The sequence below is a fragment of the Alternaria atra genome, assembly GCF_907166805.1.
Source record: "Alternaria atra isolate CS162 genome assembly, contig: 21, whole genome shotgun sequence".
Lineage (NCBI taxonomy): Eukaryota > Fungi > Ascomycota > Dothideomycetes > Pleosporales > Pleosporaceae > Alternaria > Alternaria atra.
In genome coordinates, this window is record NW_025091319.1 from 3,454,064 (window position 1) to 3,479,953 (window position 25,890).

Below are 25,890 nucleotides of genomic sequence, written 5' to 3' on the forward strand. Positions count from 1 at the left end.
GCACCTTTACGTCATACACACAGGCTAAACATTCCATAACGCTCGCTTCATCATCACCATGAAGTCCATCGTTTTAGCGAGCGCTCTAGCAGCTGTCAGTCTTCTTGTGGGCTCTGCGAGCGGACGTCCTCTCAGTGAGTTACAAGAGCAACCAGCAGCAAGCTTTTTTCCTAACAACCTGTAGACCACAAGCGCAAGCTTGTCACCGAGGTGGTATATGTCACCGAGACGATTGCCGAAGCTATCGTCTACGTCGACGAGGCGGGCGCGGCTTATTCAACCACAACTTCGGCGATACTCACTAGCTCTACCTCTGTAACTGTAGCCGCAACTACAGCTGAGGCAGTACTTTCAAGTTCCGAGCCTCCGCAGACTTCATCGCCCGTGCCAGAACCAGCTTCCTTACCTACCTCATCAGAAGAGCCGTCGTCCACGCTCGCTTCACCTTCAGCGGAGCCTACTGCTGTCGATGTCCAGGATGCGACTACAACACAGGCGACCCTCTCTACTCCTTCCGAAACCCCACCTGCGGCGCCTGCTCCCACACAAGAGCCTGGGCCTACACCGCAACCATCGTCTCCAGCTGGTATCCTGCCTCTGGGCATAACTTGGGATGCCTACACTGGCTCCGCCAACTGCAAGACTGCGGATCAACTCGCTAGTGAATTCAGTAGGATGAAGGATTACAAAGTCATCCGCATATATGGCATGGACTGCAATCAGATTCCGCTTGCAGTTCAGAACGCCATCAAAAACGGTCAGAAGCTTATGGGTGGCGCATACCTAGATACCAGCGGTGGCGGCGAAGACCTCAGCCAAGTCATCCAGGCCTACAAGAGCGCCATCGATCAGTATGCCGGCGGCAATTGGGATGTTATCCAACTCTTCGCCGTCGAGAATGAGCGTGTCAACGAGCACAGAATGACATCCTCACAAGTCGTTGACGCCATCGGTCGCGCTCGCAGTCAGCTGCAAAGCGTCGGTTACAACGGTCCTGTGGGCGCAGTCGAGACCGCACCTGCTACGATCGATAATCCTGCTATCTGTGGGGCCTCAGATGTGGTCATGGTCAACATCCACGCTTTCTTCGACAGAAACACACAGGCTCAGGATGCCGGTGCGTTTGTCAAGAGCCAAGTTGAGCGTGTGAAATCTGCCTGTGATAACAAGCGCATCGTCGTCACCGAGTCTGGTTGGCCTCGCCAGGGTAATGCCAATGGCGCTGCTATCCCCTCACCTGACAACCAGCGTATCGCTCTTGAATCGATCCGTGCCAATTTCAATGGCGACATGTTCCTCTTCAGTGCCTTCGACTCGGGGTGGAAGGCAGACTCTGCATCAACCTTCAACGCTGAGCGTTATTGGGGTGTAATCGATTAACTGTCCTGAAGAGAGCTACCACAACTTGTTGGAAGGATATCGCGTCTTACGTCTTACGACATGCATCTTTCTTATTGCATCTCCCAACAAGCAAGTTTATACACCCATCACTTCTGCCATCTTTCTTGCCGACGCACCCGCGGCCCAGTGCTGCGTAAGTGTGTATGGAAGATCATTTCTGGTGTTAACATGCTATGGGTATGGATACGAGAAACATACATCATGTAACATAGATACCACAATCTCAAATGAATGAATGTTTTCAAATCGATTATGTGATCTGGCTTGCACGTGGGCTGCTTATTGTACGAGTCTGTGTTGTACGACTTTCTATGATTTGCTATATAATACCTCATGTGTCTAATACGTAGATATCAGATGTTGTCGTTTTTCTTTCCTCTATGTTTTTTGCCTTCTACCAGCCTCCATACCCTTTATCCTCGATTGGTCTATTTAATACCCTAAATCTGCAGCGGTCTCCTCCAATGCCTTGACAAGTCCATCCAACGTGCCCTTGATCAATCCCCCATTAACCACAACCCTAAAGAATTTACCCTTGTCACCCGGCGCAAAGTCAATCATGAATCCTCTGCTAATAAGCCTACTAGCAATCTCCGTCGTCGCCTTGCTATTCGCATCCGCCTCTCCCTTCAGTTCCCCTCCCCTGGCATAATAAAAGCACACCTGCAGACACGGCAGCGGTTCCGGACTAATTGTCTTGAAGTTGCCACTCTCCTTCAGTTCCCTCAAAAGATACTCTCCGTTCTCGTATCCACGGGCCACCAAATCGCTAAAGTGCTGCGCACCGTAGTATTGCAAGGCTAGGAACATCTTGAGCGAGTCAGCGCGACGACCGCATTGGGGGGTCAGATCAGCGAGGTCGTGGATATCCGCTGCATCGGTTCCCGGCGCGTTGTGGAAGAGGTAGCCGGCAGGTAGTGTGAGGGCACGGTGGAAGGTGTTCATGTCGCGGCCCAGGAGGAAGGAACATGTCACTGGTACACCGAGCATCTTGTGCGGGTTGATGGTTATACTGTCGGCGAGTTCAGCGCCCTTGAGCCGTGACTCGCGGTACTGGGCGTTGAATACTACACTTCCACCCCACGAGCCGTCAATATGGAACCAGAGGTTTTGTTCTTTACAGATCTTGCTGAGAGCGGTGAAGGGGTCGAAGGAGCCGAGGACGGTGGTTCCGGCTGTTGCGTTGAGTATCAGTGGTGTTTCGCCGCGCTCTTTGCTTTCCTTTACGCAGCGTTCAAATTCGGAGGGGATCATGCAGCCACGATCGTCCACGGGGACCGGTATGACGTTCTTGGAGCCAAGACCGAAAAGGTTGGCTGCTTTCTCAACTGAGTAGTGGCCGTGGGCTGAAGTGAAGACGGTGAATTTGTGAGATCCGTTACCGTCGGTTTTTGTCTCGGGGTAAAGGGTGTTGCGAGCGATTACTATGGCAGAACTGTTTGATGCGCTGCCTCCTGGTTGGGAGATGCCTCCTGAAGTGGAGGAAGGAAGGCCAAATAGTGAGGCTAGATATTTTGTAGTCCGTTTTTCGACCAGTGTTAGGACGGGGGAGACTTGGTAGACGTGTGACTGAGGGTTGTTAGTCGTGTCGTCTTCATAAAATCTGGAGGGCAAAACATGCATTAGTGTTCAATACTGCCAATAACAGCTCACTGACTACTCCCACGGCATTCGTACTGGCGTACAACTTATCAAGAAACCCTTGATCCCATGTGTTCACGGAGTATTTCAAAACACTTTCCACAACCTTTAGCAACCCATCTTTACCGGCCCTCTCATCGTTGATTTCCAGCTCCTCCCTAAGGATGGATTCCAGCTTCTTAGGTGGGTGATGCTCCACTAACGTGGTTCTGGGCCCGCCACCTTCGATCTTCAGTCCGTGGCCTGTGTGCTTTGTCGCTGCGTCTTCGTCTGCGGAGCGGATAAAGGGTATTATCAGCTCTTGAACGGCGTCGAGAAGCTATTTGTATTGTTAGCAGGCATCTCCATAGCTGATCCCTGAATTTCGATTGGTATGTGGTGATGTGATAACAGGTGAGGGGAATAATGTGAGTTCAGGATGTTTCCGAACATGGTCGGAATGCTCTTCCGAAGCACCACTTACGTCTTTGACTTCATCAGCGCGATTGAGTGGTTTTTCCTGTAGTGTGCGAGCCATTTCAAGGTAATTCTAGAGAGATTATGGCAAATTAATATGAAGATTGTCAAGAAAGCAAGTTTGGTTCACGGTTAAGATGTAAGATGAATGTAGAAGAAGTCACAGTGTACAAAGAAGATTGCTAAGATATCGGCGTTAGCGCTGACATAGAAGAATGACGAACATAGAGTCATCGATTGTGTCTACTCGGGGTATAAGCCCACATTCCTAAAACGCGAAAGTTCTCATGCAATTAAGCCACTAAAAGGTATCTAGAGTCGTCGAATCAGAAAAATGCGTACTCAGGACCCACCCAAACCCTGCTCGAAAAAACGCCGTTTTTGCATGCCTCATTCTCAGGAACGGTGCTGAACATATGAAATCCCTGTACAAAAACGGGATGAGACACTATTATTGTGCAGCAAGGCTCTTTGCCTTGCTGCTGCTGCTTCCGTTGCTTACGCTGCTGTTTGTTGTCTGACTCCCCTTCCTCGGCTTCTTGCCATCCTTGGCTTGTGCGGCCTTGGCAGCGGCGTGCTTTTGCCGTGCTAGTTCGATGGCGGTCAGATGTCTTCCCTGTCGATGGTTTTGCGGTGGTGTTGCATCACCATTTGACTCTGGGAAGCTCTGGAAGCCGTCATTACCGGCTGTGTAACGCGATTGTGTGACCCAATCACCGCGTTTGCGTTTGTATAGATCCATGCGCCAGTTTCGCCAGACTGCGCGACCCACGAAGGATTCGCGTAGCGAGTTCTCGTTCTCAGCCAGCTCTTCAGCAATGCGCTCGCGGATGAAGGCGAGGCCAGCTGTACCGTGCCATATGGCGTCGATTACATGAGACGCGGCAGGGTCCAGTGCGAGTTCACCAATCTTGCCATAGAACTGTTGTATCATCTTTCGTCGAAAGATAACAGAAGCATTCTTGGACATCAAGGCTGCTTGAAGCGTACGCGATGCTGTAGAGTCGCGGGCCAGCTGAATCGCGAGTTCAGGAGATAGGTTGGCAAGAGAGTCAAACACGAGCTGACCAAGGGGTCCATCCACCGTCATCATGGTTTGTGCCAGCAGCGAACCATGTACCTTTTCTGGCGAATGCTCGTGTTTGGCACGAGGCTTACCATCCTCCTCACTGAGCTTGAGGATGCGTGTAACTTCAAAGCCGTTGGAACCGGCATATGCGGTCTCCAGCTGGGCCTTGATAGGCGAGCAGTCTATCTCTCGAGCCACGCATCGCTCAATGAGCGTCTTGATAACTCCTGTCCGACCACGTTCTACCAGGCTAGGAATTTGGTCCACGATCTGACGCATAGCCTCGTCTAGGTCGTCCTTGCCAAGTCGTTCCATGATCTTTCCAACCACGTAGGCTGCAATCTCATTGCGTGCTAGCGTACCCATTCGCTCCTTGAAGAACTCTCCGTAGATGGACTTGAAGACCTTTCCAGGCGCATTCTCGATGATGACTTCTAGCAGTCTGGAGCCAATAGTGTCGTATACAAGCCCGTTGATCAAGATGGCGCTTTCCGTTCCCTCAGCAATGGGATTGTCGGGCAGTAGTCGGTGGATGATGGACTTTTCGTCCTTGGCCCGCGACTTGCCAAAGTGGGAAAGCTCCAGCTTGAGCAGCAGTTGTAGGGTGGGACTACCGAGTGGGTGCGTGGTAAGAGTGCGGAGGTAGTGCGACTCAATCCCGGAGACACTCTCGGTAATGACCTTCTCCAGCGCTTCCGAAAAGCTTTCGGGCACGGCTCTCTCTTCCAGCAAACGTTCTTGCTCTTTCTCTGCGCCTGAGACTGTGACCTTTTCCTTCTTCTTGCTCTGCATGGCCGATTTGTTCTGTTTTTCAAGCGGAGCGCCCGACAAGATGACCAACAGCACGCGTAGCACATGCGACGCATACTTGTCCGTCATTAAGAAACCCATGTAGCCTTCCAGCTCGCCCAGCGTGTATAGAAACAGATTCTCCATGGAAACGAGGACCTGGTCGGGGTCAGACGACGGCGGCGTTTGTATTTTCTCGGGCTTGATAGCAGTCTCTTGGGTGACGACGGGCGCAGCTTGTATGAAGAGGGCTTCGCAGCAGTGGGAGGCGAATCGGTTCTGGACGAGGTTGAGGAAGCTGCGATGTGTTAGCATGTTGGATGCGGAAAGAGCGACGGCGCACATACTGGCCACTGAACTTCTGGAATAGGCCCTTGAGCTGGTCTGGCGAGGAGAGAAGGATCAGCCGTTCGAGCAGGCGCGACGTTTGGCTGCTCGCAATCTTCAGTTCCTTGCCATCGGCCTCCCTCCAGACACTGGCGAGGAAAATGTCGCGGTCTTGATCGCTCTCGAATTGGTTCAGCTCGAGCATCTCGTCGGCCTTCTTGAAGTACTCCTGCTCCTGCTCGTCGAGCATTCCGTAGAAGGGCGTCGCATCTGGGCGGGCGACGTCATGTTCGGCGACATGTTGGGCAGGGTTTTCAGCTTCGAGCTGATCGATGTCTTCTTTTTTGAATCGTTTTGCACTTGCATCGTCGTCGACATCCCTCTTCCGCTTCTTCTGCTCCTCGCGACGACCGCGCTTCTTGTGTTCCTTGGGCATGGCGACTGGCGATGACGGCGGCGCAACACAAAAAAAGTTCGCAACTTCGGCTAACGGGTGGGGAGGTCAGTCTGCAGTGCTCTCGCGATTGTGCAGGGCAGGCCACGCAGTAAATAGACACGAGCAGAACAGAGGCGCCTAGGCCTCGGAGACAGCGGTACAGAAGTTTACGGGGGCGTGGGACACGGCAGTGCTTGCATTAAGGATGTTCTCCAATAGTGGCCTGACGCACGGTTGGATCTTGGATCTTGGATCTAGGAATCGCTGGGATGATCGATCGGGGACGCCACAAAATCGTGGGAGGTGCCGCACGAACCACCCAGGCCCTCCTACCGACGTCGCCACAGCTGCGTAGTGACATGCCTAGGCGCAGGCCAACGCCCACCAAATTCAAACATCGTACGAGATGGACGACAACCAGACTCGCGTCGCCGACTTCCTCGACGACAAGCTCCAGAATGCCGCCGACCTAGACGAGCTCGACGCCCTATTGGCTAACATCACCACGCAGCATGGCCTCCTCCGCCAGCAGCTCGACGACGCACAGCGCGACCTACATACGGCCAAGGAGGCGTCGCATTCGCACCATGGCGACCTCACCCGGCGCGCCGACCACTTCAAGCACGAGCAAGCCGATATTGACCGCCGCTTGATGGTCATCACTGCCTCCGAGACGAGTGACGATGCCGTGCCCCGCTTTGAACAGGTCCTCGACACACTCCACCGCCTCGATGTGGCCCATGGATACGTGCAACTGCTGGCTGAAGTCGACGTACTCAGGTAGGACAGCCATTGTGTCTGATACGGCCTCGTCAGCTGATCCGTCGCAGCAAACAAGCCCAGTCGCAGCTCCAGACGTCCAATGAAGCCGCCCTCGAGCCCTACAAACAGCTGCGCGCACTGCACACCCGCCTCATCAACCTCCAAGACGACGCCGAGGGCGCTGCTCCCCAGCTGCTCCACCACGTCAACACCATCACCCAGGCCCTGCGCACCAAGATCCTCGACGCCTTCTCCTCCCATCTCGACCGCGTCCTCAAGAAGATACACTGGCCCACGCCCAAAGCAAACATCCCAAGCCAGCTGCACGAGGAATGGGAGACTGCCATCGTGAAGCTGCTGGACCTGCAGCTTCCCGAGCTGCAGGGCAAGAGCTATGCCAGCGGGCCGGGCGACAAGGTCAAACTACCGCCCGTGCTCTTCCCCATTGAGGTGCTCGTGCAGCCGCTCGAGATGCGCTTCCGCTATCACTTCGACGGTGACAGGCCCACCAACCGCATCGATAGGCCAGAGTACTTTCTCTCTCACATTACCACGCTTTTGGACGACTACAGCGCATTCGTTAGTGACCATGTGCAACCTGTCCTACTTCGTCACTTCCGAGGCACAGATCTCGCACTTAACCCCGTCTACATTGATGCAATGTCCGCCTTTATAACCGCTCTACTGCCCATGCTGCGCACCAAGATTGGCTCGCTACTGCCCAAAGTCGCAGGCCAGCCCCAGCTGCTGAGCCACCTCATGCACGAGATAATGAGCTTTGACACGACTATCAGAGACATTTGGGGATATGACGGCGGCTACGGCGTTGACGGATGGAAGGGCCTGTCATGGGAGTTTCTTGTTCAAGGCGACTGGTTTGGTCGATGGCTGCAGGTAGAAAAAGACTGTACGTTGATCTGCCGCCCGAGGGACATCTCTCGGATCGCTGACTTCCGGTAGTCGCACTGTCTCGCTATCAGAACATTGTCGAGGCTCCAGACTTTGGTGATCTCGACTACGAGAGCGTCGATCCCAAAGCCACCAAGCCCACCAAGGGAGCGATCCGCGTCAACGACTTGCTTGAAACCATAACGGGCATGTCCTCGCCAGCCCCTCCTTTCCAGATCTGTCGCTAATCCACTACATATTGCAGATCGATACAGACCCTTGACATCCTTTAGCCAGAAGCTCACCTTCCTGATAGACATTCAGATTGCCATATTCGATAAACTCCACGAAAGGCTGCAGAGCAATCTGGAAGCGTATCTGTCCATCACCACGTCACTGGGTCGCGCTATGGGCGGTGTGACCAAGGAGGAACAGGAAAAGCTGCTTGGCGTTGAGGGACTGGAGCGCCTTTGCAAGACGTATGGCAGTGCCGACTACCTTGAACGGGCAATGCGTGACTGGAGCGACGATGTGGTAGGCTCTCACTCGCATAATTCTTGTGTGACACAAACGCCAGCTAACCCCTTGTTCCTTAGTTCTTCCTCGATATCTGGGAAGGTCTACAAGATCGTGCTCGTGGCCAGACTAGCAATATTGGTACCATGAGCGTTGCCGATGTGGCGGAACGCACATCCAAGAACGTTGAAAATGACGACGTCGACGGTGGCTCGCTCTTTGACGAAACAGCATCGTGGTACGCGCGCCTCCGCGAACGCAGTGAGAAGATTATCATCGACACGCTCAACAGCAATGTCCGTGAGGCGCTGCGTCCATATCGGCACATGTACGTTTCCACATTTGGACCCTTGCACCGTTGATCCGAAACCCTACATGTCTAAACCCACTTACTGACCTTGCTTTTTTTCTTAAACAGCAACCCATGGGCAACTCTAAGCGGCCCTTCCGCTTCCGCCTCGAACGCCACAGAACTCTCCCCGACTGCAGAGATCGACCCATTACTTACTTACCTACGTAGCACGCTAGCATTCCTCACGCGCGCCCTAGCATCCGCGCCGCTGCGCCGCATCACTCGGGCCGTCCTGACTACCATCTCGACTACGCTCTGGGAGAATGTGCTAAGCCGGTACCGCTTCTCTGCTCAAGGAGCTGCCCAGCTCCATGCTGACCTGGCTGCTATATGCCGAGTTGTGGACAAGCACGTGGGTACAGGAGTCGCAGAAGCGGGTCTAAGGAAATGTCTTGAAGGCGTCAAAATCGTCGGATTACCCGTAAAAGGCGGTTCAGCCTCGCAGGTTGATACTGCAGCAGGTCGGGGTGACGATGGTGGCGAGGATGATGAGGACTGGGATACTGGGGCTTGGGCCGCAGAAGACGGTGATGAGGTGCATGATGCTCCGCAAAAAGCAAAACCCGCCCGTGACACGGCGTCTGAGGCTAATGGAGGGGAACTGGGGCTTTGGGAGGTGGAAAGGCGTATTTTTGCGGACAATCAATCTGCGAGGGATGTGCTCGAGGACTTGGGATTGGAGCTTCTGAGTGAGACGGAGGCGCGGGCGTTGTTGAGAAGGAGGGTTGAGCTGGCTGGTTAGAAGTTGCAGGTTTCAGTTTAGTGTTGGTTTTTAGCGAATAGGTGGACGACGATGGACGAGTTTTGTACTAGCACGATTGGAAGATCGATATAATAACACGATAGTTGAGAAGCAAAGTAGTAATCCTTAGATTTGATACAAAGTTGAACACACTAGATTGTAAGAATCCATTGCCAAAGGCTATATACTAATGAGTGTGATGCTCAACATTAAGCGCATGCTGATTGGCCGTAAGCTGCTCACTGTTGAGCGTAAGCAGCTGTCCTCTTGGCGGGCACGTGACTGCGGCGTGGTTGCTGTGCCGCAGCCCTGCACTGTGCCGTGCAATCCTTCAAAGTGATTACGCTGACTCCCTAGGCATCTCCTCGGTTAGGTCGTAACAGCTAGGTACCACGGAGACGCGTTCGTAGAATTAATCTTACGACGTCGTACACTGTCGCAAGCGCGCTGAGTAACTAGCGTAGATAACTGTGATAGGAGACTATTGCAAGACTTAGTTCAACTTCATGAGAGGTCTGTTTAGGGTATTGTTGCCGGGTTATAGTCGTTGGCGCAAGCTAAGTCGCGATAACTTGGTGGGGTGTTGTGAGGAGTAGTTGGACAGGCACTGAGATATCGGTATAGGCTTGTATTGAGACGAATTCTTGAGGAGCTATCAAGCCTCTCAGAGGGATGATATATACCTACGTCACGTGATTGTGGCTGGTGTGATCCGACGGTGCCCCGAAGGGTTCCCGGTGGCTCACCAGTCTGTGGCTGGAATCCTGTGGTAATGGAACATCGTGACAGGTGTTCAGCTTACTGGCGTGTCCAGCTTATTGGTGGAACACGTTATTAAAAGGCGCTTAGCTCGGGCTTATACTACTTCTACTACAAACCAATTAGCCTTTTGTTGAACCTCTGCGGAATAGTGCACAAAGTGTGCGCAACAAGACAGTATCTTCACATCTACACGGCCTATATCGCTGCGCAATCGACCTCATTAACATGGTGTCGAGAGGCGCTACGATGACAGTTTGAGTATGACTGCTCTACCCGCTGGCACCCTGCCCACATGTGCAGTAGTCTAACGTGGGTTCAGATAGCGAACAATGTCTAGCGTAGGATCCCCGAAGTGCCTAGCATCCACTTAGTTTAGTCGCATGCACTTCCTCGACATGCAGCTTTTACAGCAGCCCAGAGTAAGCGTCCTCTACCTGCTTTGCTCTGTCGCGACTATGCTATTCTACTCTTGACACATCAAAAGTCATTCATACCTCGCTATTCCTAGGCTAAGCTACAACTGCAAACGCTATGCGGCTTCTCCACTATGACACGCTGGGAAGGCTCGTCTTGACAGATTTCCACGGCAAAACGGTCCCACCCTACGCCATTCTGTCGCACAGATGGAGCGACTCCGAGATTCTCTTTAACGATGTACAGAGCGAAGCTTATAGGGAGAAGGAAGAAGGCTATAGAAAGCTTGCATTTTGCGCCAAACAAGCAGCCCAGGACAAGCTGCAGTACTTCTGGATCGACACTTGCTGCATCGACAAGTGGAATCTCTCAGAGCTCTCAAAGGCGATCAACTCGATGTTCCAATGGTACAAAGATGCGACACGATGCTACGTCTTCTTGTCAGACGTGTCAGTGTCAACTAAGACAGAACTACTCCAACACAGCGACTGGGAGGCGTCGTTCCGTGCAAGCGCGTGGTTCACTCGAGGATGGACGCTCCAAGAACTGATTGCGCCAGTGTCAGTCGAGTTCTTTTCGTGTGAAGGATATCACATAGGCGACAAAGCATCGCTTGATCAACTACTACACGACATTACTAGCATACCGCTCGCGGCACTACGCAACTGTCCTTTATACGATTTTACTATATCTGAACGAAGACGATGGGCTAGAAATCGCAGAACAACGGAAGCGGAAGATATTGTATACTGCCTGCTTGGGATTCTTAACGTCTCTATGCCTACCGCGTATGGTGAAGGACAGGAGAGTGCACGAAGCAGACTGCAGACGGAAGTAGAGGCAGCTGGTAGCGCACCGTCGATTATCCCGTTCTCACAAAACCTCCGCTTCGTTAGTCGAGAGTCACAGCTTGCTAAGCTAGAAGCACAGCTCTTTAGCAATAAACAGACTACTACTACACTAGCGATCGTTGGACCTGGCGGAATAGGCAAGTCGCAGCTCGCGCTCGAGGTTGCACATAGAACAAGGCTGAACAATAAAAGCTGCTCAGTCTTCTGGATAGACGCGAGCGATAAACATAGTCTCTACCAGTCGTATGCAAGTGTTGCGCAGAAGCTTAGTATTCGCGGGTGGGACGACGACCAGACCGATATAAAGCAGCTTGTAAAAAGCTGTGTAGAAGAGATTAGTGCGCGACAGTGTTTACTAGTCTTCGACAACGCAGAAGACACTACTATACGATCTAGCGGCTCGTCTATAACAGAAGTCGCAGACTCAGCTGACTGTCTGCCGCAGTCTAAGCTATGTTCTGTCATCTTCACAACAACTAGCAGCGACACAGCTCAGGCGTTTGCTCCACAGGACATCATAGCGCTGCGAGAGCTAACGCTAGATGCGGCGCTAAAGATACTACAAGTTAGCTTGGCGAAGCCACTCTCAGACCCTGAGCAGCAGGAAGCCGAGCACTTACTAAGAGCGTTATCGTTTCTCCCTCTAGGAGTCATGCAAGCAGCGGCATGTATGAAGGCTAGCAGTATGACGGTGCAAGAGTACCGATCACGACTAGACGATTACAAAGAACTAGGTATTGAGCACAGCGGTGACATGCCTAAGGGTAGACTACAAGATTCTAGTGTGAAAGACCCTGTAGCTGCTGCACTATGTGTTTCCATAGACGAGATCTGTCGTAACAATGCGTTTGCTGCAGACTGTCTATTTCTTGCTGCATGCGTAGACCGAAAAGACATCTCGCTCGATCTTCTAGAGGCTGTCTCAATGCAAGGAAGAGAAGATGCTATCAAGATACTTGACAAGTATGCGCTCGTCACTAGGCGACCTGCTGAGTCTGCGCTTGACCTTCATCGACTAGTCCATCAAGCTCTACGCAAGCGGCTGCAAGTGCAGGGACAGCTTACACAGTGGACTAAACGCACTACAAAGCGGTTGCTCCAGGTGTTCCCAGATGATGATCACAGCAACAGAAGCAAGTGGCGACGACTACTTCCGCATGCCCAGTATGCTTTATCGCATAGTCCAGCAGATGATGACAACGAAGAAAGATTGCGTCTTGCATTGAAGTGTGCTATAGCTCTTTATAGTGACGGAAGATATGAAGAGGCTGAAGAGCTGCAGGTACAAGTAATGCAGACGAGGAAGAGAGTGCTTGGCGACGAGCACCCTGATACGCTGGCTAGCATGGGCTACCTAGCCGCGACATATAGTAGCCAGGAGCGATGGGAGGAGGCTGAAGAGCTAGAGATGCAAGTAATGCAGACAAGGAAGAGAGTGCTTAGCGATGAGAATCTTGACACTCTAAATAGTATAGGTAACCTAGCGTTAACATATAGTAACCAAGGGCGATGGGAGGAGGCTGAAGAGCTAGAGGTGCAAGTAATGCAGACAAGGAAAAGAGTGCTTAGCGACGAGCACCCCGATACCTTAACTAGTATGGGTAACCTAGCTGCGACGTACAGCAATCAAGGGCGATGGGAGGAGGCTAAAGAGCTGCAAGTGCAAGTAATGCAGACAAGCAAGAGAGTGCTTGGCGACGATCATCCTGATACACTAAGTAGTATAACTCACTTAGCGTTAACGTATAGTAACCAAGAGCAATGGAATGAGGCTGAAGAGCTGCAGGTGCAAGTAATGCAGGCAAAGAAGAGAGTGCTTGGCGACGAGCACCCGGATACGCTGGTTAGCATAGCCCACTTAGCCGCGACGTATGGTAACCAAGGGCGATGGGAGGAGGCTGAAGAGCTAGAGGTGCAAGTACTGCAGACGAGGAGAAGAGTGCTTAGCGATAAGCATCCTAACACACTGACCATCATGCACAACCTGGCCTTCACGCTGTGGGCCCAAGCTCGTTACGAGGAGGCTCTTGCATTGATGCAAAGATGCTTCCAATTGCGCCAGCAGGTCCTTGGCGAGCAACACCCTTATACACAGTCGTCGCTTGACATGCTAAATGGCTGGCGAGCGGAGTACAGCGACAAAAATCCGTAACGTTTCCGTTCTATGCAATGTAGACCTTAGAACTAGATGCTATAGATCACATAATGGAAGTATGGCTTCTGAGGGTATCCAGTGATGCAGTAGTTGTGTGTACCACGACATTTCGCGAATAACTTTAATTTAATCATTATAGCGAATCCAGGCAGAGCGACAACAGACCTAATTGTGCTAGGCACGAGTATGAAGCATTGTTATCTGCAACGCGCAGGCACGTATGAGGCTGAACATTCATCTTGCCCGAGTGGAAGCTTCGAGCAATAGCATTGATGCCTCTCTACAACATGCAACTCCAGATTCAATGTACTCTGCAGCTCGGCCAGATAACAAGCACACAACTGCATGAGATTCAAACACCGAGCTCCACGGCTTACCTGCCATGGAAAGAATCCTCTCAACAAAATCGCTTATGCCTGCTCGCTCCGCCACCGTCTCCGCATCATGCACGACACGCAAAACCGACCCACATCTCTCGTTCCGCTTTTCGGTCCGCTTTTCGGTCCTAATCTTGGATAAGAATCCATTGAGAAACGTCGAGATTTGCAGATCATGCTACTCATGCTGCGTCATACCGGGTAAAGTCTCCTTGTATTGAATGGGGTGATGTCATAGGTATGCGAGATCGTCGAACAGCGCTTGAACAGCGCTTGAACAACAGTTGAACAACGCGCTTCCGACGACCAGTGATGAAATGTTACGAGAAATCATGTCTCCGTGTTGTTTGATAGGAGCGATTCCTTATGCTCGATGGATAAAGGCTGTTGTATCCGCAATCCACGCGGCAACAGGGTCAAAGCCAAGTTTAAGTGCCCGAAAGCCAAGTTTTTGAAGATTGGCAAAGGATTCAAGATACAGAATCGTATGATAATGGATGTGCAAGGCTGTTGATAGGGCAGTTACGCTCGTCTGATGTGGCTGGTGGTTCACCATGACGATTCCCAGAATCATGTCCCGCTGCTTCCTACGTGAAGTCAGAGGTCCTACATAAGGAACTTGTTGACCCTGTGGTGCCATCATCTTTACACGCTTCAAGCCACGCTACAGTAATCAATATACGACTTAGCCACATTAAACTTGCGTTGCGATCCGGACATCCGTACTCGTAAGCCTTGAGCCCTGGATCGTACGAAGCTCCCGCTTACACTCGTCATACTGACCCTTTAGCTTTCCACACACACCTCACACGCTTAAGACAAGATGAATTCCATCCCAGGAAATGCCTCGCAAGAACCCACCAGCAACGATACATCGACGACGGGTGTTCAGCAGAACCAAGCGCAGCGGGAAGACTACCTCGACAAGGGTCTCGACGCCGCGGAAAAGAAGTTCGGAGGCGCCGCGGGTCAGGATACTGAGAAGAATCGGGGCGTTAACGAGAAGATTGTATGCCTCGATTTTGGTAACTTTCAAGTTGCATCAAGTCAAAGTACTAATGCTCGTGCAGACCGATGGCGCTCGTAACATGTTCGAAAAAGCAACCGGCAAGGACGTCCCCGACAAGTTCTCCAACTAAGAATCATGTGACGTTCAAAGAAAGGATGCACAAGTTGGATGACAAGTGGAACAAGTGCCGACCTTATCTTGAGAGGATCAACGGTACGATTGTTCCGCTAAGATCGCAGAGCTTGGACGAGCAGGACGCTGCCCACAGAGTAATCCAGCAACAGAAAGTGCAGCAACAACATGTTGGGACGGCACATTGATGACGATTTGTATATATACACTCACGACCCGTAATGAAGCTTCATGATTTCACAGTCTCGACGTTTTACTTTGTACATGCGTCAGAATATGATTAGCACCCATGACATCATGTCACACCGCCTACATACCGTGCTCAGAGCCGCAGTTCTTCGCCACAGCACGCACTGCAGACGCGTAAAGATCTTAGCACGTTACTACAATCCGCCGTATGCTAAGAGCTGCTAGCTGCCCACGGCCGGTTGAACGCATTTCAACGATCTCGCTGCCTGCGCGGAGAAATTACTGGAATGCGCATTCTCTACCTCAGAGTAACCTTTTGAATCTGCAGTCTTAATCTTTATTGTCTTAGCTTGCTTTGTAGCCCAACAAGCTCTTCGTAGATACGTATTATCACGGATGAACAGGGAAGTGATAGAGGAGAGTTGATTAACAGCACTAACAGGACGGGCGACCGCATGGCCAATGAGATAGCCAATGACGCGCTTTTTGTCGTTGGAAGCAGATATGCTAGAAGGATGAGAGCTTCACAATGGGTGCACGCTGGACCTGTTAATTTACAGGCGTGGTGAGAACATTCGAGCGCCAAAAACAAAAAGTGTCCCATTGAACCGTGCGTCCCGGCACGCTTGGATCGACGTTAGAACACGCACGACGTTTGCTCGTCTGCCTGGTCCGCTTTGGGACGCGTCTGCCTGGAGAGAAACTTCTGTGATGGGCCGATAGTTAATCTCTCTTGCGAATGTCAACCGCTCAGGTTACCGATTCAGAGAACATCCTCACCTTTACCTTGACTTGATAGCACCGTGATGGTGTCATACAGATTCACACGCTCAATTCGTGAATGGGAGCAGTACCTCACTAGCAAACACACAACAAACGTCAAGGCTAACGTGTGAATGGCATTGTACATCTTCATGCTACAAACAAGCTAGACTACCATGACCTGGTCCATCGCGGCCATCACGCCATCGATTTCATAGTCATGTCCCAACGTGGCCGTTACATCGTACCCTCTCACCCTCATCCCCGATTACTCGCCCCAAAACGCCATTGTAAAGATGAGTCCACGTCTCCAATGTGTAAGAGAAGCCTGGGTATCTCGAAAAGGGTATAAAGCTACTTCGGCTTCGACAACTCTACGCGGCGAAGCTAGACAGGAATGTCTTTGAAGTAATCGCACCTGACCCAACGCCTGTGCTTAAACGCACGATATAATGGACGACGGAGACGCTAAAACGCACGACAGAAATTGACAAATAAGACATACAAAGAAGGAGAAAGAAAACGTATAAACAGAGCAAAGCGAAGTAAGACAAGTACATCATCCGAACTGCTTGATAAGCGAGTGCAGAAGATGGCAGAAGAGGCCGTGAAGGTCCACAAAGAAGTTCTCCTGGCCAACAATCTCGACCAGGCTTTTTGCCTTCATCACGTCGCGGGACACACGAGGGAAGCCATCCGGGTCAACCTTCTTCGCAGACAGGAAGGAGGAGACGGGTGTGATGTTGCGGAAGTTGGGTGTGCTTGTAGTCGACAAGGTTCGTTCTTTGTGCCCCGAGGAGAAGTTTGGAGGCATTGAAGAGGCGGAGGTTCCAAGAGGAGGAGTGCTGCCGGAAATGGCTGTAGTCGGACGTGAAAGACTCTGCGACGCTGCGCTCTCACGCTCAAGGACTCTGTCAGCGAGGGCGATGATGCGGTTGGCGATTCCTTCGAATGTCTCGATGATCTTGACCATGGCCTTGGTAGCTCTCCGGTAGTCGCGACCAGCCATGGCGATGAAGGCATAGGTGCGCTTAGCCCCTCGCGAACGCGGATCCTGCAGACGAAAGACATAGGCAATGGTATAGCCAGCGACTGAGTCCCCAAACATGATAGGCCCAGAGGGCTTGCTGAGGGGGAGGACCTCGGTGGACAAAGTACGGATGCAAGTGCGTCGCAGGAGCGAGTAGGTGCTGGGCGACTGCGGCTGACTGGTGGAGATGTAGTTGAGTGTGTGGGTGTGTATGCCTCTCGACACGAGCATTGGTGAGGGAGGTATGGAATCCGGAAATGAGCCCGATGCGCCGCTCTTGAAGGAAGTCGACTGCTCGGTGTCTGAGACATCAGACGAATCAGCGCTACTGACATCATCACGGGAGATGGGCCGTCGCACTGGGTAGTTCTGAGAGCTACGCAGCACAGGACTGCCGTTCCTGCCTCGTCCGTCTTTTGTGGGACTACCAGGCGCGCCGTTGGGGATCTTGTCGCTGTACTTCTGGGGCACTACCATCTGGCAGTTCTCGCACGCGTCCGAGTCGGAGTCGATGGTGCTGCTGGTCCTCCTTCCGCCAAAGCTGCTGCCGGATGAGGAGGGAAAGCTTGGGAAGTATGGGTTATGCGTGGGGGAGCGCGGGCTGTTGGGTGGGGAGTCGAAGGGCGAGGTGAGCTGTGGCAGGCGCGCGTTAAGCTTGAGGGTGGTGGGCTGATCGTACAGGCCATTGTAGGAGTAGGCCGAGTGCGGCTCTTCGGAAGGCGGTGTCACACATGGGTTGCAGGAGCCGCAGGGAGAAGTCGAGGCCTGGGTGCAGATGATGGATGTCGGACCGTGGGTCTCGCAAAAATGTGCGAGGGATATCTGGAGGCTGCGTTAGCCGGGCTCTTGTCCGGAGTCGTCTGAGGGCGGGAGCGCATGACATGGGCATCCGCAGTCAAGTATAAGCGCGCGGGTGCTTACCGTAAAGTCCATAGTTCCTGCTCTCTGTCTTATGTCTATCGTCTCATGGTGTTCGCTATGGGTCGTGGTGGGTCGGGGTTGGTGGCTCAGCTGACAATCGATAGCCCAGAGGGGAGTAGTTGCCGCGCTCCTCGGGTCGGGGGCACTCTGGTGTGGTGGTGGTTGGGCTGTGAGTGGTGAAGGGAAGGAGGATGGCCAGGCACAGGTCCACGAGTCTTGGAGCACAGAAGGGGTGGCAGGGTCGCGTGGTGCGGTGGTTGAAGGTGTGGAGTGGCACTCGGATGGGGATTCTTGGTGTTGGTCGCAAGCCTTGGGCCGGGCTCAAAGGATTATATGGAACGGGCTTACAGCACAGCGCTAGGACTCGACTGGCATTCTGCACGGCATGGAACTGCCATGTAGACGATGGAGGCACGCATGGCGCCGACGACATAGCGGGTTTTAGCTCCCATGATGGCGACGATTCCTGGGAGCAATTACGGGGGGCGCGGACCAGCATCTTTGCAAGAGCCGACGCTACTGCGACCGGGGTGAATGCGGGCTGTTGTTGCGGTCAGTATCAGCAGCGCGCTATTGGCCGCCCAGCCACAAGACATCTTCACAACAACACACACACACACTTGACATGTAGAGGGATGCAGACATGCAGACATGCAGACACTTGACATGGTGTGACACGGGTGATTTGCAGCGGATGCACAGGATGCGTGCCTTGGATCGTACGACGTGTGATGGAGGGACACAGTATTGCAGGCACACGACGGATGGGCACAGACGAGCACATCCCAGCAAGGCGTCCCCCAGTAGCTGCGTCTGTCTGTCCCATTCCGCACAGCCAATCCAATCCAATGACGCAGCCCTGGCCCCATCCATCGCCCTCCGGTCGCGCCTGCACGCTGAATATGCGCCACTTCCCGATCCGGATGGGATGCGACTGCCTCTTCCACTACCGATCAGCGCCCTCAACGTTGTGCTGCTTTGCTTTCCTAGCTGACCGTTGCGCGTCATTCCTAATATGCCACGGAACAATTCCATTCCACTTTAACTCTCTTTCCGCCTTCTACTTTGGCCTGCGTGAAACCACTACTGTACCTCTGTCATGCCGCCCTCAAGCTCTTCATCCTGCAGCTGCAAGGCTTCGCAAGCGTTAATCCTGCCATCTTCAATGGTGGCATGGCGGTGGAGCGAGTCCGTCATCAGTAATTGCCCGCGCCCTCATTGACGCTGCGGCAAAGTCCGTTGGGTACCTCATTGGCTGTGCCCTCGCGTCAAATCGGCCGACTTCTTCCAAGCCTTCCAACGTGCTCCACCTCACACTACTATCGACGGTTTCCAGAAGACACGCACGGGCGCCTATGGAAGCTACCAAGTGGGCCCGCTCCGACGACGACTTGCCTGCTCGGCCATTGCGGCAACCACTCCAGGGTCTGGTCGCTCTCTGAGCCCTCCTTGCCTGCATCTGGTCCTCTTACCCGCCACTTACCCGGCCACTGGAAAATTGCAAAAGAAAAATAATCCGGGGAATGCAATATACACACTTGCCAATGACAACGCTCTACCAATCCCATTAAAGGCTTTCTATATGGTAGAATGCACAAAGACCGAGGTTTGGGTTGGCCAGTCCAGAGCAAAGTGGGTAGGCTTAACACCCTCCTGTTAAGGTCAAGCACAAATAGATTGCTAGGTCAAGCTTTCTGCTAGACACGAACGGAAACTGGTCGCATGCACCACGTTTTTCCAGCTGACAGATCCAGGGTCCATAGTTGCCGTCGGCCTTTATGATCTCCTAGGATTCATAGCGCGCTACGCGACCGGACCAGTACGTAATAGCTGTGGGCTGGTGGCATCGTGAAGCAGAAACTAAGCCAAGCCAGCAGGTACAAGCCTCAACAACTGATGAAAAGCGGAAATTGCACGGCAACCGACATGTGTCAAATCCCGCAGAGGAAGGTGCAGAGTTTGGCCGCTACAAAGTGTCTTGTCTTGGTACAATGCTAACGCGTTTCTCATGCCTCATGTTCATCGTCCGACTCGCCCCCGTCAGCGGCGCGGCCTCGCAGAATATCATAACCCATTACTTCGTTGATGAACTTCCTCGACATCTTCAGGTCCTCGTAGCGTATCCTTTCCTGTTCAGTAAACTCTCTCGCCCCCGACTCCATCATCTGAGCCATGAGCGGCGCCCAGATTTGATCGAGCTGTGTTATGCCAATCTGCGTACAGGGAATGTCATCCAGCAACGCAGGTGAGACCACGCCAGCATCTTTCCAGTGTCTCCTCCAGCATTTGCTCGTGTGGGGCGACATGTGCGTTCTGTACGCCAGGAGATATCTTCGCCGTTCACTATACATCGGGCAAGCGAGGAGTTTGGCTATCTGACCAGTACCACCTAAAATCAGGAAGAAGGCAATGTCCTCTGAACAGGCAGGCTGGTTGGACCACCCTCGCAGGAACTTCTCTACCGCTCCAGTATGACTTGATGGTCGTAGCTTCCGAAGCAGCACCTGCACAATGAAGCAGTACATGTAGAAGTACTGTAGCCGCAGGGGTGCGTCTAGGTTCTTCAAAATCTTCCTCTCCTGGTTTGTGATACCGCCTGTCGTACGGACATGGTAGCCGATACGAGACCGTGGCCGGATGTGGCCAAGATCTCTTTCCAAGAGTAGTCGTCGATGTTCATCTAGGAAATATCCAACCCCAAAGACTAGTGGAAGCATTCTCTCATACACGGACGTCCACAGCTGTTTATGTTCCATCGGCTCACCCACGAGGTGATTGGCAAGCTGCCGTGTCAGCCTGATGGTCGCTATGTGTCGCCGTCGCATGGTGAGTAAGAATGGCAAGTCGATGGCGTCTGGTCTTGGAGCCGGGTAAAGTTGCAAATGAAGATTGCCGAGCCGATGCTTCACCCAGTAGCGCACCAGTGCAGGCGCATTCTCTGTGACGAGCATATTGAGCACACGCGACGTTCTCCTCAAAGCAAGCAGATCCGCGACACACAACTCGCGCAACATGTAGATGTGGAGCTCATCTGGCAATCGGAATAGTGCATCTAGAAACGGGCTGTGTTGCGATGATCAGTGCCATCTCAAGCGTCGTCAAGGGGACACGGTGCGTACCTCGAGGGGTTCGGCGCTAACTCCTCATCTGCACCGCTCTTCTTCTTACTCCTTAGTGACGCAAGAAATCTACTCTGGAAGCCACCAGCCGCCTTCCCTAAGCTCGATCTCTTCTTCGCGATGGCTTTGTCCCCCGTCACAGTCCCAGATCGGTTTCTCGTCCGCTCGGGCGCTGCATGGCCTCGCTGAAACTTCTCCATGGCCATCTCGCGATCGGCCAATCCAGGCTAAAACACAGCCTCGTGGAAGCGGCAGCGCTCAGCGCGCGTTTTCGTTGCGTTACGTCCACGTCAAAAACTTCATTATCGCAATAAAGACTGCAGCATCCTTTGGTCGCACAGAAAAGTGTAGGGGAAAACGTCGAGTAGGTAGGTGGAATTGTCAGGAGCGAGACTGGACGCACATGTGCATGATGGGATGCAGAACAGATTGGCCTTAGCTTCATCCCAGCGTTCGGGCATCGGTAAACACGATAGGGCATGGTACGAAGCCTGGTCCAAGCCACATGGCCACGAGGGACACACGCTGAAACTCGGTGGATTTTCCGGACCCCCCTAAGAATAGGCCAGTCAGACGGTGTTGATTCTGGGCAAGGCGCCTCGCCGCGCTAGCCGTGGTTGACAGTTGCTTGACTCGCCAGTACGATCACAGAATGTCGTTGTATACTCGCGATCCGATCGTGCAACCACTGCGCGATTGTCAAGGTCAAGGTGCTGCTGTGCATGCCACTATAGGTGGACAGTCTACATATGAGCGCGCCATGCCGTCAGTGTGCATCTGCGACAGACCGCATCTTCAACATTAGCAGTAATCGTGCACAGCGTCCATCAAAACACAAGGCCAACCCTGTGATGTCAACATGTTGACATGGTGACATCTTATACGAACCATGTAGCAGTACCTGAATCTCTATGCCTACCTCAGCCACGGACAACTAGCTGCGTATCCGTCGCTTTCACCACGTGGCAGCCCAACCTAAGCGGCCGTCATTTTATGCTTCCCCTGTCGGGTCCCATTAAGCTCTGGATGGTATATCCTTATTCCGACAACCCACTATGATTACTATCCAAATATTCCGTATAAAGTCTCTCGCAGTTGAATCACTATTACTTTGCCGAATATGACGAATTGCGAAGTTGAACCAATCAACAATAAATCGACAAGATGAAGCCCAGTTTCATCGCAAACCCGTTGGGCAGACAAGATCAGATCTGCACATTCTCTTGTATGCTCTGTATGCACGCGTGAGAAGTCAAGCTCAGCCGTGCTCACTACGACAGTTGCCATGTGGCCTGACAGCAGCAAATGTGGTAGCACAACACCAAGCCACCGGGTTGTCGCGGCGCCATCACGGCGGTCTAAAGCGCGCAGAAAAGGAACTCAGTTTCTGGCACGCCAATGACGCCTCGAACTAGTTAGAACTCAGAGCTTCAATCCCGAGTGTGGTTACCAAGCTACCCCTCTGAACCCCACCTGCATATGTCAACAAGACGTAGCAAGCACGAAATACTTCCCATAACATCACAAGACTTGAGAGTCAACAGCTAGGTACCTACGCATATGTATCTCCCATACACCCGCTTTTCCGCAATGTCGTACCCCCGTCTCATCTTCCCTTATCTAAACTTACCCTGCATGCACATCCACATGCACATCCACCCTCCCGCTCTCCCTGGATAAACCCCTCCCCTAAAAAAAAATCCCTTCATCAAAAGTCACACAGCATAAACAACAATGCGTTCCACCACCTCGAGGCGACCCGTCAAACCCTTAGTCCTGCATGCCGCACAAATAGCCAACATGCCACCCGAAGGCTTCCCCGATCCTAGTACAGGAGGCAACGTGACTTGGAAAACTCTCATGTCAAATGAGAAGACTACGACAGATACTTTCACAACAGGGATCGCTACTTGTCCGTCTGGAAGCGTGATTGCTTGTCCGGCCTCCCTTTCTTCTGAATCCAAGTCTTCGACACCGTCTCTGTCCAATCCAGAATCACTGGGAGATGCAGGGTTTCTCAAGTTACATCGACATTCCCATGCAGAGATTTACCATGTGATATCTGGTTCTGGGGTTGTTTGTATTGATCAGCAAGAGCATGAAGTCAATACAGGCTCGGTTGTTTTTATACCGGGTGATGCGGAACACGGCATCTTCAACAAAGGAGATGGGGATCTGGTTTGGCTGTACGTGTTTGCTGCCGATGGGTTTGAAGAGATTGTCTATCGGTTTAGTGGGGAAGAGGGAGGAGGTGGGAGAAATGAGAAGGCGAAATTGTGAGGGGATTGTAGAAGGGAAGGCTATTCATAGCGGTGGTATGTGTCGGTGATAGAAGATTAGTAATTGTATCTGGGGAGTGGAGAGGTGTTGTTGACTGCTTTGAGGAACTCTTGGGTTCCCCTGAGAATAGACAGGATGATAGCGGTCATGTCGTCTCATCGACTACTCGTTTTCCCGCTATTCAGTCATCCCGCGCTATCAACAAATTGTATCCACCATGTCCTTACCAGATGTTTCTCTGCTCATCAACCTAAGATAACGTACGGCTTAAGACTTCTTCTTATGCTGAGGAAGCTTCAACTTGATCGGAACAAAGACGGCAGGCTCAGCAGGCACCTTCTTCTCTTCCTTGGTAGCTGAATCTTTCTTCTTCTCGCTAACAAAGACACGCTTGTCTTCATCGATCTTCATGTTCTTCATTCCTCTTCGGCGGTCGACTTACGCTTCAGATCGAGCATGAAAATATCAGCTCCAGCTTTAGTCCGGTCGGAGAGGATAGAGACATTTGGCTGCTTCGGAAAGTCCTTATCCTTGCCTTTGTTGACTTTGCCAGTGCCGTCGCTATCACCAACAACAGCGTTTGGTGACTTATAGTTGCCTCTCGTAACATGCACGTCTTCCATATTCTTGTCAGCTTTACTAGTCTTCTTCTTCTTCTTCTTCTTCTTCTTCTTCTTCTTCTTCTTCTTCTTCTTCTTCTTCTTCTTCTTCTTCTTCTTCTTCTTCTTTCTTCTTCTTCGGCGCTCCAGCTTGAACTTTCCCGTCCGCCGTTGCTGCCGGTATCCATATATCCCTTGCATCCATCTTGTCGAATACAGCGCTCCTGTATTCCTCAAGCCAATACTTGACCTCAAACGCAGCTTCTTCTGCGATAGGAAATTTATTACTCTTATACAGCATCTTCCAGTTAGGCGACTTGGGATGATGATAGACTATCAGCGCGCCTTGGTACTCCACACCATCTAAACGGCCGGTTGGTGTAGTAGAGGAGATGATGAAGTCGAGGCGTTTGGATTTGGGAAAGCGTTGCGCGTAATAGGCGTGTGCATTGGAAATGATGCGCTTCTTCAAACCGTGGAAGTAGTAGGCTGAGTAGGCTGAGTAGCCCTTGGGCGGGTGCGGGACGTCACGCATTTTCCTTGGAAGCTGATTTGCTGTTACTGGATCGATCCCCATTAAATTTAGGAGTCTACTTGCCTTGTTGGTTGGCCGGAGACTAGGAAGCGGTTTCGGATTCATGTCCTGCATGGGTCTGTAGTTAGCTATGGGGTCATCAGAACAGTAGTGTACCACAGGTGCATGGAAACATAGTTGAAGGCTATGTACAGGAGTTTTGTGAACACATGTCCATATCTAGAAGGGCTAGAAGCATCCGAGAACGTGCGGGCGATTGACGGTGATGCGCCTGGGTAGTGTAGTACAAACCCGACGTGAAAGTTCACTCCCCTTCACTCTTACTACTAGTGTACCCCCTCGCTAGCATGAGATAGTAGAACGAATAACATGCCATGACACATAGTATATGATACAGTGTCAAGACCAAGCGGGTACTTCATTACTGCCAACGCAGCATCTTGCTCCCATTCTGTTGGCGACGCTGATCCCCGTTTCTTCCATCGCGTGTCGAGATTTTCAGCTGTCGCATCGAACTTCTCTGGATATCTGCTCGCATTGAGCACTAGTATACGCTCCCACAGCGTCAGTGGTTTTCCGTGTACGAGTAAATCGTCATCCGCTCGATCAAGTTACCACTGTAAGCAGCTACGCAGCTTGGAGCACGACGGGAGCGGGTTGGGCAGGGGCGGTGTTAGAAATGTCGCTCGGTCATTCGCCAAGGGCGTTAAGTCAGACGTGATTGGGTCGGCCATGGTTTGTAGAAGGGCTATTCAGAAGGGCCTCCAGCTCTTTCGCAGATGTTGTGAGTAGAGTAGCATCCAGTGGTTAGCAAGTGGAAGTTGTGTCGATATGGTTTCTATAGTGTCGTAAGAGTAGTCCGAGAGTGAAAGGAAAAAAATTGGCCAGTAAAATGCGTCAGTCTGGAACAGGAGAGCCTCAAAACACGAGCACAAATAACAGCATACTTGGGATCGTGTTGTGAGTAGTTTCTATTGCAGTACCCTGGTGCCTTCGCAGATCTACTCTTTGCCGGGCTTCGATTGCGCAAGAGTATTTCACGTTGAATTTGAACTCTGTCGATCTTGTGGTCGTATCTGCACATGGTATACTCCGTAACTTCCTGCAACAGTGGAAACGATTTGACAGCATTGACTTGTTCTTGTTGTTCTCCCTGTTCGATTACAGGATTGAACGGCGAAGTCTCGTTCAAACGTGACGCGCAGCATGTTTGTGTCTTGGCAAGCCATTAAGAAATGATCCGTGAGATACCTGGAATACTATGCTGTTAGAGAAGAGCTACTAGTTTCGGGGTGATCGTTTTCGAAATGGTTGACGAGACAAACGTCATCATTGGGCCTATCACAATCGAAGTACAGCCCACAACTCAACGAAGG

The 25,890-nt window shown here is 52.0% G+C and overlaps 7 protein-coding genes across 7 annotated transcripts; 3 read left to right on the forward strand and 4 right to left on the reverse strand.

Moving 5' to 3' along the window:
* Positions 1-58: 58 nt before the first annotated feature.
* Positions 59-1,380, forward strand: ALTATR162_LOCUS1563 (uncharacterized protein; the record flags this gene model as incomplete). The annotated part of the gene is made up of 2 exons (XM_043309160.1): positions 59-134; positions 185-1,380. 2 exons carry the CDS (start codon positions 59-61, stop codon positions 1,378-1,380), a joined length of 1,272 nt encoding a protein of 423 aa, XP_043165095.1.
* Positions 1,381-1,833: 453 nt separating this feature from the next.
* On the reverse strand, positions 1,834-6,119 carry ALTATR162_LOCUS1564 (uncharacterized protein; the record flags this gene model as incomplete). The annotated part of the gene is made up of 4 exons (XM_043309161.1): positions 1,834-2,970; positions 3,059-3,361; positions 4,001-5,654; positions 5,704-6,119. 4 exons carry the CDS (start codon positions 6,117-6,119, stop codon positions 1,834-1,836), a joined length of 3,510 nt encoding a protein of 1,169 aa, XP_043165096.1.
* A 406-nt stretch (positions 6,120-6,525) lies between these two features.
* ALTATR162_LOCUS1565 (uncharacterized protein) lies at positions 6,526-9,379 on the forward strand (the record flags this gene model as incomplete). Its single annotated transcript, XM_043309162.1, has 6 exons — positions 6,526-6,899; positions 6,950-7,788; positions 7,842-8,009; positions 8,086-8,303; positions 8,366-8,613; positions 8,806-9,379. The coding sequence occupies 6 exons, from the start codon at positions 6,526-6,528 to the stop codon at positions 9,377-9,379; spliced, it is 2,421 nt and encodes an 806-aa protein (XP_043165097.1).
* A 5,382-nt stretch (positions 9,380-14,761) lies between these two features.
* Positions 14,762-15,077, forward strand: ALTATR162_LOCUS1566 (uncharacterized protein; the record flags this gene model as incomplete). Its single annotated transcript, XM_043309163.1, has 2 exons — positions 14,762-14,947; positions 15,009-15,077. The coding sequence occupies 2 exons, from the start codon at positions 14,762-14,764 to the stop codon at positions 15,075-15,077; spliced, it is 255 nt and encodes an 84-aa protein (XP_043165098.1).
* A 1,512-nt stretch (positions 15,078-16,589) lies between these two features.
* ALTATR162_LOCUS1567 (uncharacterized protein) lies at positions 16,590-17,993 on the reverse strand (the record flags this gene model as incomplete). The annotated part of the gene is made up of 2 exons (XM_043309164.1): positions 16,590-17,882; positions 17,982-17,993. The coding sequence occupies 2 exons, from the start codon at positions 17,991-17,993 to the stop codon at positions 16,590-16,592; spliced, it is 1,305 nt and encodes a 434-aa protein (XP_043165099.1).
* Positions 17,994-19,987: 1,994 nt separating this feature from the next.
* ALTATR162_LOCUS1568 (uncharacterized protein) lies at positions 19,988-21,306 on the reverse strand (the record flags this gene model as incomplete). The annotated part of the gene is made up of 2 exons (XM_043309165.1): positions 19,988-21,044; positions 21,101-21,306. The coding sequence occupies 2 exons, from the start codon at positions 21,304-21,306 to the stop codon at positions 19,988-19,990; spliced, it is 1,263 nt and encodes a 420-aa protein (XP_043165100.1).
* Positions 21,307-23,647: 2,341 nt separating this feature from the next.
* On the reverse strand, positions 23,648-24,628 carry ALTATR162_LOCUS1569 (uncharacterized protein; the record flags this gene model as incomplete). Its single annotated transcript, XM_043309166.1, has 3 exons — positions 23,648-23,775; positions 23,823-24,153; positions 24,197-24,628. The coding sequence occupies 3 exons, from the start codon at positions 24,626-24,628 to the stop codon at positions 23,648-23,650; spliced, it is 891 nt and encodes a 296-aa protein (XP_043165101.1).
* Between the last annotated feature and the right edge of the window lie 1,262 nt (positions 24,629-25,890).